This window comes from Onychomys torridus, chromosome 5 (assembly GCF_903995425.1).
Source record: "Onychomys torridus chromosome 5, mOncTor1.1, whole genome shotgun sequence".
In the NCBI taxonomy this organism is placed as follows: Eukaryota; Metazoa; Chordata; class Mammalia; order Rodentia; family Cricetidae; genus Onychomys; species Onychomys torridus.
Genome location: NC_050447.1, coordinates 118,839,738 through 118,861,328, shown reverse-complemented (window position 1 = coordinate 118,861,328; position 21,591 = coordinate 118,839,738). Strand labels below are relative to the sequence as shown.

The 21,591-nt window shown below is 45.7% G+C and overlaps 1 protein-coding gene across 8 annotated transcripts in view; it reads left to right on the top strand.

The window, feature by feature from the left end:
• Window positions 1–21,591, top strand: part of Atxn1 (ataxin 1) — a 425,225-nt gene that overhangs the window by 394,365 nt on the left and 9,269 nt on the right. For all 8 annotated transcript variants that reach the window (XM_036189212.1, XM_036189208.1, XM_036189206.1 and 5 more), the window contains one exon: window positions 9,456–11,463. In XM_036189212.1, the coding sequence (XP_036045105.1) occupies window positions 9,619–11,463 (1,845 nt within the window). In that variant the 5' untranslated portion in view covers window positions 9,456–9,618. The remainder of the gene's footprint in view (window positions 1–9,455; window positions 11,464–21,591) is intronic.

The window sequence follows — 21,591 nt, the reverse complement described above, 5'->3', positions numbered from 1 at the left end:
TAGGACCAGGCACATTGAACTTAACCCTTGCCAAGACACACAATGCTTGCATTTCACATCCAGCCCTCCTGAGCATTCTCTCTCTCTTTGGTGTGAATGGAGTCCTGTGTTGGGAACAATTATAAATAAGGTCCCGTATGTTAAGCAAAGAAAGGCACTAAATTTGAAACAGCCATACAGATGTAAGAAAAGTAAAAAACCCAGATGCTTGGAAGGATGGGCAGTTTAAAAGGGACAGATTGATTTCATCACAGGACCAGAAGGCATGGGCAACAGATAACTTGGGGTGATTGGTGGAAAAATAGTGAGGAGATTTCAGTGAGATTCTATTTATGATGGCTGTCATTGATTGAGCATGTGCATTTTGTCAGGCTTTGTGCAGATTAATTTCTCCCTATATTATCAGCAGAGATATTGCTTATAAAATTATATGTTGGCTAAATAATTATCACCTTAAAACAGGGCAAATGCATGCTTTCAAGTCAAATAAAAATTACATTAAGAGGAAAAGAATAAAAAGGTTATGTAGGAAAATGGAAGTAAAACTAGGAATCTACCCTTTCCTCCTTGACCTTACACCAGAGTCTGCCATGTTCTTATCCTTACACCATGTCCTATCCTTGAGCAACTGCTGGGGACCTTCCTCATCAGTAGCAGCCACACATGATGGGACACATCAGCAATCCCAGCACTTGTGGAAATAAAGAGAACCAGGTTAGCCTGAGCTGACAGGAGAAACTCTCTTTAAAAAAAAAAGTGTGTGTGTGTGTGTGTGTGTGTGTGTGTGTGTGTGTGTGTGTGTATGTGTATGTGTGTATGTATGTGTGTGTGGGGGGTGAATCACATCATTATCATCTTCCTATCATTAATAGCATTAATATCATTGATATCATTAATAGCAATAATGTTAACATTTTGTGTCGATATTCTGTAAAGAAACTCTTCATGAGCTCTACAGGAAGTTGCATTACAGGGAACAGGACATCGTCACGAGCTGAGTATGGCAGGGTCACTTCCTCCCCTGTTCTGACAATGCTGTCCTGATCGGTTGTCTCCTTGTTCCATCAGTCTCGGGGTTGAGGCCACATGGAGGGCCACCTTCCCCTCTCCTTGAAGCAGTTTGCACTAGACCAGAGGGAGAACCCTGAAGTTCACCATGGTAGTCCCAGCCGTCCAGCCCAAGTGGTGGCTCACCAGCCATGCGGGTGCCTTGGGAAGCTGTTCTGGCATGAAGGACACCAGAGAGCTGAAGGGGTTTCGCTTTGGCATTGAAACCAGGAAAGGTCGTGATAGAAAGGCATTTCCAGCTTTTCTCAAAAACTCTGACTCAATTTCTGCTGGACAGTCCTCTTGGGACCTGTTTGGATTCAGATGGTCATTTTTCCTGCCTTGAGCCTTTCCAGGAATTCCAGGGCGGGCAGGCAGCCAGAGCACACTGGTCACGCTGAGCTGCAGCCACTTTCTCCGTGTGAGCAGCTTCTAAGGATGTCTCAGGCCAGACGTCAGCCTCATTCCCTCCATCCTGGTCCAGACTCCTGTTCCTGGGATCATGAGAATCAGGGTCAGGTGTGTTGGCCCCACATCACAGGACAGCTGTTGAGATGTTTCCAGGCACCCCAGTGCCCTCTGTCACCACATGGACCAAAAGGGCATTGGAAAAAGCCAGCAGCCTAAGGACAGCTCCACCCAAACCTTGGTGAAGGCTATTCCTCCATCATGCTGACACTTAGCAGCAAATACTACAGCCCACAGAAGGACAAGTGGGTACAAGTGGGGCAAGACTTAGCTACCTGCCAATCAGGGACATCAAGATAAGGCAGCCAGCACACCAATTGGTTATCCAGTACCAAATGGTCAGCCCTGAAAACATATGTACAAGTAACATTATACTGACTGAGCAGGTTATATTTAGAATATATATGTATTATACATACGGATATATGCATGCAGTAACTGTTAATGAAAAAACAGACCATACATTTGAAAGAGAGCAAGGAGTATATGAGAAAATTTTGAAGGAAGAAAGGGAAGAGAAAAATGTTTCAATTATTTTAAAATTTCAAAAAGAAAACAGAAAAAGAGGACAAGATAGCCAGAGCATCTGAGGAACCCTCCCCCTCCCCACAGCTAGCTATCCTAAAGGCTTTTAATCAGAGGTCCACTCTACCCTAAACTCAGCTTCTCTTAGCCTCTGTGAACCCAAATGGGACTTGTGCTATTCTGAGAGGCTTTAAATGTTTTAGTCATGTTAAGTGTTAAATTTAGTCAGATTATTAAAAAAAAAAATTGTTTTCTCCTGCTTTATGTCGACCCTGGACACTGCAGCTGTCCATGTAGCACCTCCCAGCCCAGCCTTCCCTCAAAGCAAGGCCTCTGTGGTGTGTGGCTGCCACCAGCTGAGGGGAATCTGTGCAGGATGCAAACTGAAACTTTGCCTTTCTTTTCCTCCTATGTTGTTTTGTTGTTTTAGGGTTTTGTTGTTGTTTTAAGACAGCTCTGCAGCTTCTGTTTCCACAATGCTGGCATTAAGGGTATGTCAGCACACTTGGCTTGAATCTGCTTTTTCTGACACACACAGAGCTCGCCTAGAAGGCATGTTGATACTCATAATTCTTAGTGTCCCACCAGGGCAGGAGGTGCGGTCTCAGCTCTGTTGTGGCCCGAGTCGCACTGAGCTTGGGTGCTGGGTCTAGGACACCACCATCCCTGTTGCTTGCCTATGAAAGAAACTTTGATATCTTCTCTTTGTCACCCAACCATGACATTTGCCACAAAATCTAAAGTCCTTGATTAGTGCTCATATTGTGCAAGGTTTATTTGAGCATCCTCACCCCACACAGTGGATGGGGACCACACTGATGTCACGTCATGCTTGCAGCATGTGAGTGTGCCATACATGACCACTGGGTGAGGGATTGCCAAATCTGGTACGATGGCACACACCCCAGCACTCAGAAGGCAGAGGCAGGAGAATCAGAAATTCAAGGTCATCCTCAGCTTCATTGTATATCTGAAGGCCAACCTGGGCTACCTGAGATCCTGACTCAAAAAAACAAAAACAAAAAAACAAAAAACAAAAAACAAAAAACAAAAAAAAAAACAAAAACAAAATCACAGCTCCTTCACTTAAACCATTCTTAAGCCAGAGCTCTCCAACTAAGCTAATTGAGCTATTAAAACCAAGGGCAGGCATTTGTTTCTGTTCTCATTAATCTTAATTTTCTTGGTTCTATACCATCACTTCCAGCCTCTGATGATATATTTGCATATTAATCACAACATACTAAATATCCCTTCCAGCCTTCTGCTACCTCTAAAGATGATAACCAAAACACTAATAAAATGTTGAACAGAGCAGACAGAAAATAGAGGGGAGACCTGTCCTGGGCCCCATGCTGAGACTGAGCAGCGAAAGTCCACTGAATAGTCTAAAATGAAGTAAGGATTTGGTGAGTATCAAGTGATTGACTTCCTTTGAGGCTAGCCTAATCAGTCAGCCATGAAGGTGTCTAATTATGCCCACTGTCTCCTTCCTGGATCCTCCAAGGATCCTGAGGTTAGGCATCCTTTTCAAAGTTAACCAAATTAAAGGTCATCTGCCAGCTTAGCACACGTTAGTTCCTCTGGTGATAGTCATGTGGGAAGGGTACCGGTGAGTGAGGACCTCAAGAATTCTCGCTGTGTTCTAGTGGCCCTGCCATTATATCCAATGGTCCATTCCCTAGTGTGGTTTAGTATCCTTTATCCAAAGTGTTCAGGACAAGAAGCATTCTGCATTCAGTATTTTCTCAGTTTTAAATATTTGTACTTATAAAATGAGATGTTAAGAATGGGACCCAAACTTGTATTCCTGCTTTACCAATGGTGACATCTTCATTTTATATAATATTTTTAGTGACCCTACCTTCTGACTCCAGTCTGCCCTGTCAGACCGGTGGTAGAATTCTCCACTGTGTCATGTGGCTGCTCACAGACTTGGGGACTTGGGGAGCATTTTGTGTTTCAGGTTTGCAGGATAGGGATGCTGAACCTGCCCCAACCCTGGCGAACCATCTGTATCTCCTCCCATTTGTGCAAGTTGGGGCCAACAGCTCACTCAAACTGAGAATCTAGGGGTTGGGTGTGTAGTAACAGCATCTCCACTCTTTCCTTGCCCCTGAAATGTGTTTTTAAGACCGTCTGTGACAAATTTTAGAAATGCCTTCTTAAAATCAGTGACCATCTATCCTCACATCTCCAGTGCAGAAAGATTGTGGTCGGTCTCTTCTCAGCCAGGACAGTAGGAAGAAAATGGAACCATATTTGAGCAAAAACATGATTGAGTCCTGTATAGAATGTGTAATAGCCTAAAGGCATGTCCAACCTGCAGACCGAGTGTGCCCCCTAAACCTATGAATGTGGCTGATACAAAATTGTAAACATCATTAGTTTTTTTTTTTTTTTTTTTTTTTTTTGGCGAGGGAGGAGGAAATTTTGTAGGGAAAAAATTTCACTGAGCAATTCTGAAGCGTGGACTTTGTAGATTATAATGTTGTGTCATAATGTCAAACAGCTAGATATACCTACCAATTTAAATCATGTTTCTGTACAGATTTTAAGAGAAAATAGTGTGTGTGTGTGTGTGTGTGTGTGTGTGTGTGTGTGTTAAAAGAAGAAAGTGTTAATATTTCCGTGGAAGAAAGAGGCAGTAAGAAGGAGGGACAGGAGGGCAGAAGGCAAAAATTGATCAAAATATGATACATATGTAATGAAAATGTCACAGTGAACTCCATTACACAGTAGCATTGCTTGTGCCCCCTAGTGGTTTAGTGAAAATCCAGCAGGGTCCAGTACTATGCTGGAAGACACAGACAGTTCTGAGAGCAAAGAGAACCAAGAGCTAAAAGATTCATCACCACCAATTAGAGAGCCCTGTCTTCTCTGCAGTAAACACACCCACGATTAGGAGAGGTGACAACTTGGGAGCCTTGGTCAGGACCACCTCTTGAGCCCAGACAGCACAGCAAGATTCCCCTTCTGTTAAATCTATTATTCTAAGCAGAAAGATAGCTCGGTGGGTAAAGGCATTACCACCAAGCCTGACAACCTGAGTTCAGTTCCCCAGGACCCACCCAATGGAAAGAGAAAACCAGCTCCTCAGTATTGTGTGATTGCCACATGCAAAATAATAATAATAATAATAATAATAATAATAATAATAATAATAAATGTCCTAATTATTAAAATTTCAAATATAAAAAAAGATGACAGGTTAAGATTTGTGTCAGTTCAGCCTGAGACACTCCTGCATCTTCCTTGTTTTACAAACCCAATCTCTAGCATAGATGCTACTGTTGGCCAATAGTTAATTTTTCAGAATAAATTTGAATTTGTCAGCATTGATACATCATACCAGGAGTTAGATCTAAGTGGTAGAGTGCTTGCCTGGCATTCGCAAGGTGCTGGGTGTGATCCTCGGTACTAAAAATAGATATTTGATGTCGCTTATTAATTCATTAGCAGAAGCTCAGCCTAGTTAGTGTTCAGGGCTGAAGAGCCAGCCAGCCTCTATCAAATAAGTAGTATAAATAAACCCCTGTACCTCTGAGAATCAAGTCAGCCTTCATAGGAGCTCCTGGTTTGTATACTACAGTCAGGAGCTCAGGCAGTTTTCTGTTTGCCTGTTGCTAATGGCACTTCCTGAGTGCATTTGACATTTTACTTGGCTTTGAAAGGACTTTCCTGCCCCCTGTGTTTTCTTCCCTCAAGCTGTCTTGAGCTAATTAACCTATTCCCTCGCTGGCTGGGCCTACTACGATATGCAAATGCTCTCATTTCCGATTCTGACATATCACTCTTGCCTGCACATCTCTAATGAAATTCCTGTGGCGTTTTATGGGGCAGTGCACCTGGGCCGCCAGCAGAGGCCGCATGGAGCAGTTCTCTGAGTAGACCGCATCAATGATGGGGTTCCCTTGCCAGCTGGTATAAGAAAAGTCGAAATGGGTTGGTTGCTCTTTGCAGAGGACCCACATTTCAGACATCAAAACGTAACAACGCTTTTGATACTTTGGGGTTTGATTTTAGGCTGTCCTTGAAATGGATTTGTAAACACTGGGTGTAAATGATGCTCTGTGCTCTAAATAGGAGAGAGTCATGCCGAATAAAGTTATTTGAAACACAATTCCTTACCTACTTTGGGGCTTTTCTACATCCTCGGGTACATGCTATTTTTAATTTCTTCGGCATGAATAACTTCAGTCTTTTACTGGTGTATGTCCCCATGTCTAATGGCTGTCATGTGAGTGTGTTTTATTGAAGTAACTTTTCTTACGGAAATAACTGGTGTTCAGACACCTCCACTTTATTGTCTACACCTGAGCGATCTTAGTTTCTGTCTACCTGATCAAACTCAGGAGGGAGGGGCGGCTTCTTGCGTCATTTATCACTTCACTGTGGTATTTCTTGGTGATGTTGAAACAAAACAAATCGGAGCTTTTAAACCGCTGCTGCCCCCACTGGAGTCTAAAATCAGGTGCAAAGTCTAAAGTGGGGAGGGAAAGCTGGCTCAGTGAGTAAAGCATTTACCACACAAGCATGAGGATATGAGTTCAGATCCCCAGAACCCATGTAAAAGCCAAACAATGTACCACATGTCTGTGATCCCAGCACTCTATGACAGGATAGAATCTGGACAAAAGAGAATCCTTGGAAGTTCCCAGGCCAGCTGGCCTGGCTTACACAATAGTCATGAGACCCCCATCTCAAGCAAGGTGGAAAGTGAGAACTGACCTGTAAAGTTGTCCTTTGACCTCTGCGTGCACAGTGACATGCTAACACACACACACACACACACACACACACACACACACACACACACACACTGATGAGAACAATCTAGAGTTGAGTGTTACAGGAAGGAGGAACAGAGCAAAGGGTTCTGTTGTGCTGTGGGTCTTGCTGTTGGGACACAGCTTGAATTGCTGAAGATTGGGACTTACAGTATGAGTTTGGTTTTTATTTGGGAAAGGCTTAGAGTTTTTGTTTTGTTGGTTTGCTTTGATTTTTTTGTTTGTTTGCTTGATCGTTTGCCCCCCCCCCTTTTAGACAGGATGTTTCTTTGTAGCCCAAGCTGGCCTGGAACTCACTATTTAGCCCAGGCTGGTTTACAATGTCCCAGTCTTCCTGCCTCTGCCTCCCAAGTGCTGAGATTACAGCACTCATTACCACACCCAGTTTGAGGGGCTGTTTTGAAGTCAGATCACAGGAAAGAGAATCTGAGGAGGAAATGCATTCAGGATCCCACCCCAGAAATGCAGCTCCCAAATCAGAGCCTTGGATGTTCCTTCCCTCTGCAGCTTCTCCCTTTGGACAGCATCCTTACCAGTTACTGCTAGCGTGATTCACATTGGTCACCTTGAACATCTACCTCATACCAGGTGGACACTGTTCACATGATGGTGGTGACACAGAATTCGGTGTCTCTGTGAGACTGAGACCGGATGGCCCCACAAGAGTTCCTTGCATCACTACATGGCTGGCTTTGGACACATAGGTGTGATTTGTCTGGCAAATATCTCATCCTCTGCTCTGAGTGAGCTGGACCCTGCAGGGGAAGAGGCGGAGATGATAGAGAGAGTATATTCAAAAACAGACTTGGAAGGGAAGAGATATGGATGAAACAAGTGCTCTACTCTAACTAAGGAAACTTCCAAAGTCTTGGCTTTGTTTCATTTACATATTTGTATTTATGCATCATTTTTATGAGATAGTATCTTATATGTAGCCCAGGGAAGCCTCAAGTTTGTGGTCATCCCCCTGCCTCAGCCTTCAAAGTGCTGGGATTACAAGCATGAGCCAGCATGTCAGGCTTAATCTTATAGATTATGTTTGGGTTTTTTTTTTTAATTAAAATTATTTTTGTAACAGTCTCAAAGATTTCTTAGTGTTATCCTGTAAATTGCTGTACTTGGAATTCTCTGGAGGCTTATAATGAGCAGAATTATTTGGGGCTGCTGCTGTTGAACTGGGATACATGGGTGTGTGGGGGAGGTGCTATTAGGAAAGGGGGTACCACCCGACTGAAAGTAGCACTGACACTAGATGAAATTTTAAGAGTATTGGTTCTGGCATCTGAATGAAGAAATAGCCTGAAAACCCACCAGGCATCTCTCTTCCAAATCTGCATCTTCCCAAGCTTAGCTCTTGGGATCTTATTTGACTGAGATAAAGTTGCTCAGGTGTGATGATATATTATAGACCCCAATAAAGCTTGCCTGAGGATCAGAGAACAGAGACAGCCACTGGATTAGACATAGAGGCCAGACAGTGGTGCACACACACTTGAGTTAAAGACCACACTGGAAACAGAACCAGACAGTGGTGGGACACATCTTTAATCCCAGCACTAGGAAGGAAGGAAGATGGCAGGACAGAAAGGTATAGAAGGTGTGAGTAAACAGGAAGTCTCTCTCTTGAGGCTGAGGATTTTGTAGAGGCAAAAACATGGCTGGCTTGTTCTGTTTCTCTGATCTTTCAGCTTTCACCCCAATATCTGGCTCTGGGTTTTTTTTTTTGTTTGTTTGTTTTTTGTTTTGTTTTGTTTTGTTTTTAATAAGACCTTTTAAGATTTGTGTTACACTCAGATGGTGAGTAATGGCACCAACCTTTTTGTGAAAGAAATTTACAAAATGCATAATCTACAAAAAAACAGGCAGAGTGCCATACACCTGTGATCCCAGCCCTAGAGAGGCTGAGACAGGAAGATCATGAATTCAAGACCAGCCTCTATTACACAGCCAATTTGAGGCCAGCAAGAGCAACAAGAGACCCTGCATGAAAAAGAAAAGAAAAATTGATTATCTACCCCCACCAAGAAGAAAAAAAAAAGGTGGAAGAGGAGAAGGTGTGGAGAAATGTTTGAGTTGCCTACTCTATTTTATTAAGAAAAGACATCTGGGCTGGAGAGATGGCTGGTGGTCAAGAGTTTACTGTTCTTGTAGGGTACCCAGGCTCAGGTCCAACATGGTGGTTTAAAACTGCCCATAACTCCAGCACCAGGGGATCCAATGCCCTCTTCTGGCCTCTGTGGGCACTGGCACATCATACATAAACTTGCACAGGCGCGCGCACACACACACATACACACACACACACACATACACACACATATTTATAAATAAATAAGCAAATAAGGAAATGTTTAAGAAAAGCGCACCCTTAAACTTACATATTATCTTGATTCTTAGGAGCTCATTAGCCTAGCTATATCTTAATCTATTTTAACAGTTGGTCTATAATCTACTTTTGGAATTCCAACTGAATCCAGGGTCTCCTCTTAACCTTGTTCGTAATAATGGTTTTGGTTGGTGGGTGGGTTGATTGGTTGGTTTGGCTTGATGGAGTTTTTCCTCCAGAGCTGATGTTTGTTTTTCTTCTCCCTGCGTCTGTCTTTCCTGGTCTCTTCCCCTTCTCAGAATCCGGAGCTGCTACTGCCAGCCTAGCAAATCCACGGGGAGATGATTCCTCATGAAGGGCCTGGATCCCCTACAGAAATCCAATGTGACTCTCTGTTTATCAGACTAAAGCCAGAGCCAGCCAGCCAGTGAAACAGCCACCGTGGAGGGGGGACGGCGAAAAATGAAATCCAACCAAGAGCGGAGCAATGAATGCCTGCCTCCCAAGAAACGTGAGATCCCCGCCACCAGCCGGCCCTCTGAGGAGAAGGCCACGGCTCTGCCCAGCGACAACCACTGTGTGGAGGGTGTGGCGTGGCTCCCCAGCACCCCTGGCAGCCGCGGCCATGGGGGTGGGCGGCATGGGCCAGCAGGGACTTCCGGGGAGCTTGGTTTACAAGGAATGGGTTTACATAAAGCACTGTCCGCAGGGCTGGACTACTCCCCACCCAGTGCCCCCAGGTCAGTCCCCACAGCCACCACGCTGCCCACGGTGTACCCTCCTCCTCAGTCAGGGACCCCAGTGTCTCCCGTGCAGTATGCCCACCTGTCACACACCTTCCAGTTCATTGGGTCCTCCCAATACAGTGGGCCCTACGCTGGCTTTATCCCTTCCCAGCTAATCTCCCCATCAGGCAACCCGGTCACCAGTGCGGTGGCCTCAGCTGCAGGGGCCACCACTCCATCACAGCGCTCCCAGCTGGAGGCCTATTCCACCCTGCTGGCCAACATGGGCAGTCTGAGCCAGGCACCAGGACATAAGGTTGAGCCCCCGCCGCAGCAGCACCTCAGCAGGGCTGCGGGGCTAGTCACCCCGGGGTCCCCTCCACCCCCCCAGCAGAACCAGTACATTCATATTTCCGGCTCTCCACAGAGCTCTGGGCGGGCAGCATCTCCTCCACCCATCCCGGTCCACCTCCATCCCCACCAGACGATGATCCCGCACACACTCACCCTGGGGCCCTCGTCCCAGGTGGTCGTGCAATACAGCGATGCTGGAGGCCACTTTGTTCCTCGAGAGTCCACCAAAAAAGCAGAAAGCAGCAGGTTGCAGCAGGCTATGCAGGCCAAGGAGGTCCTCAATGGGGAGATGGAGAAGAGCCGGAGGTACGCGGCGGTACCATCCTCTGTGGAGCTGAGCCTGGGAAAGGCGAGCGGCAAATCAGTGCCTCATCCCTATGAGTCCAGGCATGTGGTGGTCCACCCAAGCCCAGCAGACTACAGCAGTCGGGACACCTCTGGGGTCCGGGGATCTGTGATGGTCCTGCCCAACAGCAACACACCCTCAGCCGACCTGGAGACACAGCAGGCCACACATCGAGAGGCCTCCCCATCCACCCTCAATGACAAGAGCGGCCTGCACTTAGGGAAGCCCAGCCACAGATCCTATGCACTGTCCCCCCACACGGTCATTCAGACCACACACAGTGCATCAGAGCCTCTCCCGGTGGGCCTACCAGCCACGGCCTTCTATGCTGGGACTCAACCTCCTGTCATCGGCTACCTGAGTGGCCAGCAGCAAGCAATTACCTATGCCGGCAGTCTGCCTCAGCACCTGGTAATCCCAGGCACCCAGCCTCTGCTCATCCCAGTGGGCAGCCCTGACATGGATACACCTGGGGCAGCCTCGGCCATAGTCACATCATCACCCCAGTTTGCTGCAGTGCCTCATACGTTTGTCACCACCGCCCTGCCCAAGAGCGAGAACTTCAACCCTGAGGCCCTGGCCACTCAGGCTGCTTACCCAGCCATGGTGCAGGCCCAGATCCACCTGCCAGTGGTACAGTCAGTGGCATCCCCTGCCACGGCACCACCCACGCTGCCACCATATTTCATGAAAGGCTCGATCATCCAACTGGCCAACGGGGAGCTGAAAAAGGTGGAGGACCTGAAGACGGAGGACTTCATCCAAAGTGCAGAGATTAGCAATGACCTCAAGATCGACTCCAGCACAGTGGAGAGGATTGAGGACAGTCACAGTCCTGGTGTGGCCGTGATACAATTTGCCGTTGGTGAACATCGAGCCCAGGTAACCCTCACCAGGGTCATGCAGGTAGGGGGTTCCTATCCCCATTCTGTCATCTCCTGGCAAGGTAATTGCTTCTGGCAGGTAGGGTTCCCATTAGTACCCAGTACTATAAGGTGTGTGTGTGTGGGGGGGGGGTGCTTATAGTGATTCAGGAGCAAGGAAACAGACAAATTGCCCTCTAGATGAGTTTTGTTAGGAAAGCAAGGGCATTGTGGCTGTGGGCAACCATGCCAGAGCCCTCTGGAGAGAGACAGAACCTTCAGTGCTGAAGAAGAGCTTCCTTAAGAGAGAGTCACCATAGATAGTGTGATGGGTCCTGAAGATGTGTCATGGGGTGGAGTTCTTGTCATGTGACCTAAACTATGTGCCAGAAGTCACAAAGTAGGAAAACACAGATACCCAGTATTTCCTCAACTTCACAATAGCCAAAGGTGCCTGTGAACCTCCAATCCTCCTGCCTCCATCTCCAGAGTTCTGGGATTACAGGCATATGCCACCATGCCCAATGTAATTCAGTACTGGAAATCAAACGCAGGGCCTCATGCCCGCTAGGCAAGGACTCTACCAATTGAGCTACATCTCAGCCTCTTTTCCAGAATCTTAAATCATCTACTAGCATTTACTCCAGGGCCTATTTACATGGAACAGCAGCTTTACTGACCACATCGCTGAGAGTCAGCCAGGCTTGTCTCCACCTAGGCACATTCCCTGAAAGACCAGAGGTGGGATCTTGCTCAAAGTCATAGGCCCTGCTTCCCTGAAACCTTTTAACCTAGCATGGTCTTTGTGAATAGAGACCACAATCACTCAGTATTTCATAAGGGCTGAGAAAGTTTTCTGGAAGGTTTTAACTCTGAGAAGATGATAATGTATTTATTTAAAGTATTATATGTGGCTGTTGCTCACTTCCAATGTGAAATGATGTAAGCAGAATGGACTTTCAGGCCCTAGGCAAACCATGGAAATAGTCCAGAATGTCTTCTTCCTCTTGATTTTAGTCTCTAGAACATGATTATGACCAGAGGCAATCGGGCAAAATGTTGGTTTGTTTATTTGTTTCACTCCTGGTAATTGAACCCAGGGCCTCATGCCTGCTAGGTGAGCACTCTACCACTGAGCTATATTCCCAGCCCAGTTTTGAAAACGATATTCTCTTCTGGGTAGCATCTTTCAGCTGGAGAGTAAATTCAGCCACTGTAGATTGGGGATTGCACACCCAGGTCCAAACAAACCAACAAGCCCAAGACTTAAGCCCACAGTCCTCTTCAGCCTGGAGGGGCAACAGTCTCTGTGTGTTTGCTACTGCTCAGAACTCTGCAAAATTAATATGCAAACCATGGAGAGACTGGCTTCCCTGTGAAGTCAGACCCTGCTTCTCTCTCCTCCCCACAGCCTGACAGCAGGGTTCTAGCAGCATGATGAGCAGACAGAATGTTCCTTTCTCTCCTGGGATGGAAGGCTCTATTGCAAAGCCAGACAAGAGGCATGTGGTCTGCTAAAGAGACTGCTTGGGTCTCAGGCCATTGAAATAAAAGTGCAAGGCTCAGACCCAACCAGTGATTTGTGGCTTTATTCTAGAAGCCTATCAGAGATTGGCTGACATCATCTCAGAGGAAATGCTTCACAAGCAGTGCATACACAGTGGCAGGTCTTGAATCACAGAGCAGAGAAGAGAGAGAGAGAGCAGGGGAGTCTGGGAAAGGGAGAGAGAATGGTAGCAGACTTAATAATGGAGTTCGCAAGGGCTGCCCTCCCTCTGAGGTATCTCCCGGATGACCTTACTCCCTAGCCTGAGCAGATGCCCAGTCTCTGCAACTGGTTAGATAAAGCTGACACCAGCACCCACAGGGAAATGTAGAAAGAAGCAAATTGTTGGATTTGAGGAGCAAAATCACAAATTCAGTTAGAAAACTTGTGGGAGAAAGATACTTTTTCCCTAGGATAGAAATAGCTTTGTGGCCTTGGGTGCAAATCCTTCATGAGCAGAAAGCCACAAGAATGGCTGGCTTCAGATGACCTCCATGATCCTTCCCAGAGAACACTGAGGGATGGTGGGGAAAGCCAGAAGCCCAGCTGTGCATGTGTGTATGGCAGGTGACTTTCCCCAGTTCCCCGCCAGCTGGTGTCCTCTCTTCTCTGAAACAGACTAACCTAATGATGCTGCCCACAGACGATCTTCGGGGCTTGTAGGGTTTGCTTTGGTTTTTCGTTGTTGTTTTAGGTTTTTCAGTTGTGTGTGTATCTATGTCAATGGGGTATATATATGTGTGTCTATGGTGTGTGTGTGTGTGTGTGTGTGTGTGTGTGTGTGTGTTTGTCTATGGTGTGTATGTGTATGCATGTTTGACTATGGTGTGTGTGTGTGTGTGTGTGTGTGTGTGTGTGTGTGTCTATGGTGTGTATGTGTATGCATGTTTGACTATGGGGTGTGTGTGTGTGTGTGTGTGTGTGTGTGTGTGTGTGTGTGTCTATGGTGTGTATGTGTATGCATGTTTGACTATGGGGTGTGTGTGTGTGTGTGTGTGTGTGTGTGTGTGTGTGTGTGTTAGAATCTAGTTCCTTCTATGTCACCAGTCAAGAGCTGTACTACTAAAGCTTTCTCCCCTTCACCCTCCTTGGACGTTTTTTTGGTTTGTTTCATTTTGTTTTGTTTTGTTTTTCTTTTAAGTCTGCTTTTCTATCTTCCAGAACAAACTTGGTTGTTTTTATTTACCTCAGCAACCAAAAGTTAAAAGTATACTCAGGAGATCTCTTACTGACTTCCAGCTAACCAGCACATGCATAGAGTAGGAACTGAGGCAGGGATCTATGTTGGTGACTCTGTGTGTGTGTGTGTGTGTGTGTGTGTGTGTGTGTGTGTGTGTGTGTAAGTGTTTTAGGTGCAAAGCCCATAGACCCAATGAAGAGGCCAGAGGAGGCTGTCTACCTCTCCACCTCCCTTCCTTAATACCTTTAGATGGTGACTCTTACCTTTAGGCTAGGCTGACTAGCCAGCAAGTCTCAAAAAGCTGTCTGCTCTCCAATGCTGGAGTTACAGGCACATACAGCCACCCTGGATTTTTATGTGGGTGTTGGGGATTCAAACTCAGGTCCTTCTGTTTGCATGGCAAGTGCCCTTACCCACTAAGCCATGTTCCCAGGCCCTTAGTGACTATTTTTAAGAAGCTGCATCCTAACGGCTCTTGTGAAAAGATGCCTTCAGGGTTGGCTCTGTCTGGCGTTCACATGAGGTAGTAGTACTGTAGGAAAATGCTGTTCTGTGTTTGTTACCCACCATCTCTGTGGCTTTGCCGTACACTGCACTCCTATACCCTTCTAGATTAGTGCCATGGGGAAAGCTAGAAGCACTGCTCCCTATGACTATGTTTGCTGAGGGAAGCAAGCCTCTTTCTTCTTTGGGTAGACAGGTAGAACATTCCACAAAGGCAGGGATAGGGTTCCTGTTCCGGCTGTGCCTTGGTTCAGCCTGGGAGCCTCACAGGACAACAATTGCTTCCTTTGGGCCCACTCCCAAATGTAACCTACTTACTCTTCTCCAAGTATGAATCTATAAGCCTTGGGCATGTCTCAACTATGGGCTGCAGAGTAAAGCATGGTCTTTTAGTAAAGGAAAAGAAAAAGGAATGAATATTATGGTATGGTTGGTTAGGAAGCAAATTATCTGCTGGGAAAATACATCAACAGACACCTCAGTGGAAAAAAGACTCGGTCTGACTCTGCCCTCCACCATCTAGCAGCCCTGGCACCTGGCACTGTGTTCCTTGTGCTGTAGGTGGCTTTAACCCTGAGAAAGAGGAGGTTGGCTGACTAAGAGAAATGCAGCATCATATGCTCTAAAAAGAATGAATGGGAAGACAGGCAGTCTCCTTAATCCTAGTCAGAAAGCTGGCTTCCTCAGTGAACACAGCACGCTGCTCTGAGCATGCCTGTATCCTTGTTGTCTGCTCCATGCAGAGGACGACCATTATTCCCACTTCTGCTAGGCAGTCTAAGTAGACACAAGCTAGCCTGCATGAACATGTATATCCAACCATCAGTTGGAGCTGGACATGAGCAAGGACAGGGGCCCCACCCCTCCAGATCAGCATGAGCACCCATGTACAAAATAAAGGCCTCTGAGTTGTCAGCAGGGTCACTACTGGGAGAGCTCCTATATGAGAGTACCCCACTGGGTACCTTTGACTTCTGTCCTGCAGTGTCCCATTGAGAAAGCAGCCTGCCTACCTCTGTCCCATGCTTCTGGACATCGGCTTTTCTGGAGCACCCAGGATGTGCTCAGTGGCACCTTCATAAAGTGTTCCATCTGTAAAGTGCTCTAGCCTGACGCTTCCTTCTGGCTGTGCTCTCCTCAATGCTAAGCTCCATGTTATTAGAGCTGTCTATCACTTCCCAGGTCCTCCTGAGGTGACTGCTTCCCTTGCTTCCTTGGCGGCTCCTTAATAGTCACTGCTATTTTCTTCTCCCAGTGTGAGCAGGTGCACATGTTCCTATGGAAGGCTATGATGTTGTGTTCACTGTGTGTGCCCTGATGGCTTTTCTTTCATTCCGCTATTTCTCCGTTTGACTGCTGGGGAATGTGAGTCACTGGTGGTAGTGTTGTAATGGATTAACTGGATCCTAAAAATAGTCCAGGCTCTCAAACAAGCAACAAATAAGCCTGAATAGTCAGTCCCTTAACTACTCAACAATATCTACTGTTTAGTATGGTAAGAAAAAAACCCACAAATTCATCAAAGTATAGATGCTCAGTAGCCTGAGTAAAGGCCATGTGTTAGGTCTATGGACCAGTTGTAGATAGGTAATGTCTCACTGCCTCTCAGTTCTGATATCAAAAGGCTCCCTCTGGGAAACCGCATCAAACCATACTTGTTTGTATGTGTCTTTTGACCCATGTGGTGGTACAGGACCATAGTCCTAGCTACCTGGGCAGGCGGATTGCTTGAGCTTGGAAATTTGAGAGGAGCTTGGGCATCATAGCAAGACCCATCTCAAAAACAAAACAGAATAAATGTGTTGCTCTTCAACCTTTATGGAATATAAGTGCCCTCTACTTGATGATCTTATTCTTGATGACAGGTTGCTTTAGACCATAGTTATTATGGCTTGGCTTTATTTCATTTTGTCTTAAGGAGTCACCCAAACTGAACTTGAACTCTTGATAGTTGCCCTGCCAGACTCCTGAGTGTCGAGACTTTATTGTTTAACATTTTCTATTTAGAGGCTGGGAGATAGCCCAGTTGAGCACACCTGAACTTGATCCCCAGAACCCACATAGAAAGTCAAGTGTGGTAAAACACCCTTGTGATCCCAGTGCTGGGGAGGCAGAGACAGGTAGATCCCTGAGGCTCACTGGCTAGCCAGCCTAACCTACTCTAATTCAAGACCAGTAAGAGATCCTGTCTCAATAAATAGATAGATGATTGATTGATTGATAGATAGATGATAGATGGATGGATAGATAGATGATAGGTTAATAGATGATAGAGAGAGAAATGATAGATAGGTAGATGATAGATTGGTTGGTAGGTAGGTAGGTAGGTAGGTAGGTAGGTAGGTAGGTGGGTGGATGGATGGGTGGATGGTAGGTAGAGCCTAAGGAATAGCCAAGGTTGTTCTCTAGATTCTGTGTGTATTTAGAAGTTCTCTCTCTCTCTCTCTCTCTCTCTCTCTCTCTCTCTCTCTCTCTCACACACACACACACACACACACACACACACACACACACACACCTTTTCTTTATTGTTACAATCTTGTACTAGGGACTGGTGAGATGGCTCAGCAGGTAAAGGCACTTGCCACACACAGCCTGACAAGGTGAGTTCAGCCCCCAGAATTCACCAGGTAAAAGGAGAAAACCAACTCCCACAAGTTGTCCTCCGCACACAAGCACCCACACATACACATACACACACTAGATAGATAGACAGGTAGATGTAAAAATAAATTTGACAAAATCTTTATTTATATTTTAAATATATGTATATCCCATGTGTGAGTTTGTACATGTCAGTGCAATGCCCGTAGAACCCAGAAGGAGCATTGAGTGTCCCTGGAACTAGAATTATAACTGACATAGGTGAGTCACCTCTCATAGGTGCTGGGAATTGAACTCGGGCTCTCTGGAAGAACAATACATGCTCTTAACCTTTAAGCTGTATCTCTAGCCCCCAATTTGGAAAACACAAAACCACACACACACACACACACACAAAAAAAAAAAAAAAAAAAAAAAAAAAAAAAAAAAACCCTCTCACTGTGTATCAAATTTATTATAACTGAGCCAGTTATCAACAGGCTGTTAGTGACTACAGCCACAGTTTGCATTAGAGTTTACTCTGCATTGTACCTTCTGTGAGTCAATGCAGAGGCCCATAGCCAGCATTACAGTACCATCCAGAATAGTTTAAGCATTCTAAGTATCCTTTATGCTTTACATGTTTGCCCATCTCCCAGTGTCACACCTCAGAACACAAAGAACCACCAGTCTCTACTGTGACTAGTTTTGTCCCTGTCCAGAATGGCCCATAGTTGGGATCATGTAGCGTCAACGCCACCTGTCAGACTGGCTTCTTTCACTTAGCAACTTGCATCTGAGGTTTTCCTCCATGTGTTGCTGAGGCTTTGATCACTCTTGTTTTTTGTCTCAATGCTAAATGTAATAAAAGTGTCTTTATTGTTGTTTTGGGGCTTGTTTTGTTTTTTGAAGTACGGCATCATGTGTGTAATCTAGGCTGTGAACCTCCTGCTACACCTTCACAATAGCTAGAATTGCACGCATGGGCTATCACAACGCTCTCTGGCTCTCTGGCTCTCTCTCTCTCTCTCTCTCTCTCTCTCTCTCTCTCTCTGTGTGTGTGTGTGTGTGTGTGTGTGTGTGTGTGTGTGTGTATGTGTACACGCGTGCAAGCATTTATATATATGTACATGTTCCTGTCTGTCTGTCTTTGCTAGGGACTGAATCCAGGGCCTGATGCATGCTTAGCAGTCACTCTATCACCAAGCTACCTCTCCAGCCAATAACGTTAAGGCACATGGATGAGATAGAAACTGTGTGAACATCAGCTGTCTGGTCACTTGTTGGACAGTGTCCATCTTGGCCAACCATGAGCCTCCTGATGGGACCTTCCCATTGGAGAGTACTGGGAGCCAGTCCATGACCTGTGGTTTAAGGTTTGTGTTTGAAGGTGTCCCGGTGCAAGGATGTGGGTTTTCTGAGCAACCCCAAAATGCTTTCACCAAAGGCTGAGTCATGTGACTCGCTGCTTTAAATAGAATGTTCACAGATCCTTTCACACGCCACTGAAGAGCTTGATGGTTTTTATTAGTGATTTTTAAAAACTGAAATCAGTAGCTCCCTCTCTGCCCCTTCATCGGCACTGTGGAGTTCTCTGGTTTGCCTCACATTGGGAACCTAGTCCTGCACATCCTTCTCAGAGAAAGAGAGCAGGCTGAACGTACAGGTAAAAAGAATCTATGATCTCACATCGCAGGCAGTCAGGAGTTCCCAGCTCAGTATTCTGACCCAAAACAAGACTTGCTTCCTAAAAAGCAGTTTCTGAGAGACTCGGTGGCTCCAGCTGCAGGCAGAAGTTATGTGTAGGAGATGGCGCTAACTTGAGGTGAGGGAGGAATGCTCGGCAAAGCAGATGCCCTTCACATTTGTGAAAGCCGGGAGTCTTGGGAAGGAAGGAGAGACACGCTTAAACAACAGACGTTTTGTTTTCCTTCCAGCCTGCTTTTGGTGAGATGTCCATATGTGTTTGTATAGATGCAGCATTAATCTAAGATTGAAATATGCAGTCAAACAGCATAACTATATATGTGTGCATAGTGTTTAGATACAGTAGTTGTTGACTAAGTTGTTGTAGGGATTTTATGTTGTTTTTCACAAAGGGGAGCTAAATGTAATGTTAAAAGCTAGTCCTTAGCTGCAATATGAAGGTGGCACATGATATGAGCCCAGAAACGAGGCCTCATTGCTTCCATGTCTGGCTTCCTCCATCCAGGAGGGAAGCTGGAGGAGATGGCTTCATTGGAGTCTGTTTAGGAGGTTGTAGGAAGGAAGTAGGTATGTTTGTTCTGAGTAGGGCAGGAGGACAGGGGAGAGGGTAGGAAGTGATCAGCCCCTAAAAATGAGAGGTATCCCTAACAAGGGGCTTAATTAAGACCATCATGGAAAATGTTTGCATCCCTCATAAAATGGAGAAAGAAAGGGGGAGAGGAATTAGAGCATCATCCCATGAAGTTATGACCCGCTCAGCAGCTGGCAGAGGAACTCAGAGGGACAGCTATGGCCCAGCCTAGAAAGTTGCCAGTGGGGCAGACATAGTCCCTGAGAATGGGCCGTTGTGATAGCTGTGATTTTAAGTACAATTTTTTTAAAAAATTGAAGTTTATCCATTGTCTTAAGCAATGCCTTCTGTTGGCCATCTCTGCTAGTGCAGTGTTTTCCATTTAGATAACAAGCATCTCTTAGAGAGCATCCTAGACTCCGGGAATAGCAGTTAGTGTAGGGGAATAGCAACAGACGAGGAGTAAAGCCCAAAACTAGTGCATCAAAGTATAAGTGAGGAAGAGCCAGTGTCTGTAAGAAGGAAGCTAGGGATGGATGGCCACTGTGTGGAGCAGGGTGTCAGCGAGGCGCTGTCTGAGGAAAGGGGAAGGCAGCAAATCTAAAAGAGCCCCAAATGTAGGGAGTGCAGTGAACAGATTGGGTAGGATGTGTGTCTTAGAGTTAAAGGCACAAAAAAAGGCAATGTTGCTGCGCGTAGTGAGGAGTGATGGCAGGAGAGTCCTGTGGGGCTTGTTCCAGTGACATTTTCTTTTTCAAGTGACATGCTGGGCTTGGCCAAAACTCAGGTGGTGAACATCATGAGAAATTGTCTAGACATTTGGGAAGAGGAACGGGTAGAATTTACCTTTGATTTGGATGTGGGTAGTAAGAGAGAAGGAAGGGAAGATATTGTGATTTCCAGGGATTTGAGCTGAAGAACTTGAAGAATAGGATGGGGAGGGGACAAGGGAGGCAGCATCAGGAAGTATGTTTCTCTCCTGTTGAGGTTGAATTGCTGATTAGACATCCATCACTGTAGCCGGTATCTGGCCTATATGCTCCCGAGAAGATGTCTGTCTCCCAGAAGGCGAGGCACTCTGCTTTACACAAGACCTCTTTCACAATCCCTCACATTTAGTACACGTTCACTGCACACACACTTAGTTGAAACTGCTGTAACGGGAATGTTAAGTTGCCTCTTTACCATATTGTAATGTCACTGTTCATGTAGGTAGAGAGCAGGAGGTCTAGAAGAAAGGGGGTGTTTGGTACAGGGAGGGGAGCTAGTCTAAGACCTGGATTCAATCTTAATTCTATTGGCTGATAGCTATAATATTAGGAAAATGATTTTACTACTTACAAATTTAGAAAGCTAAAATGCTACTTCTCATCTTACTAGTATGTTATAAGCATTAAAAAACACTTTTGTGAAGTTGGAGCATTTGACACATAGTAGGCACTTAGAAAAAATTTAATAGAATATCTTTTATTTATTCCTTGATAATTTCATACATGTAAACAATGCATGTTGATCACCTGCACCCCCAACACATCCCCCTGCCTGCTTTGTCTCCTCCTTTCAGTAACTCACAAAGTCAAATTAGTTCTATTAGAATATTGACTGACCTTTTTGGCTGGATTTGGTGCAGGTGATCATAGCTGCAGTGAATCTGTGGGTGCAATGGTCATGTCATGTCCCAAAGACAGCATTGCACATCACTCCTCCCATCCTCCAGCTCCTACAGTCTTTCTGCCCTCTTCTGAGATGTTCCAAGTCTTGGCAGGCAGTTAACACAGATGTCTTATTTAAGGCTGAGCACTCACTGGACACTTCTCAGCATATTAACTGGTTTAATGAGTCACTGCATTGACTGCTGACCACCCCAGAGAGATCAGAAAAATTTTAGCAGCCTTAATACGATTAAAATAGTCCAGAGCAATGATATTTCCCTCCAAATAACATACACTGTGATTTTTCTTTCTATAAATACCTCCATGTTTTATGGATCCAATAAAGAAATGAAGCCCAGTAATCTGAGAAGTCCACATAGTGGGATTAACTCAGGGGTAGAGAG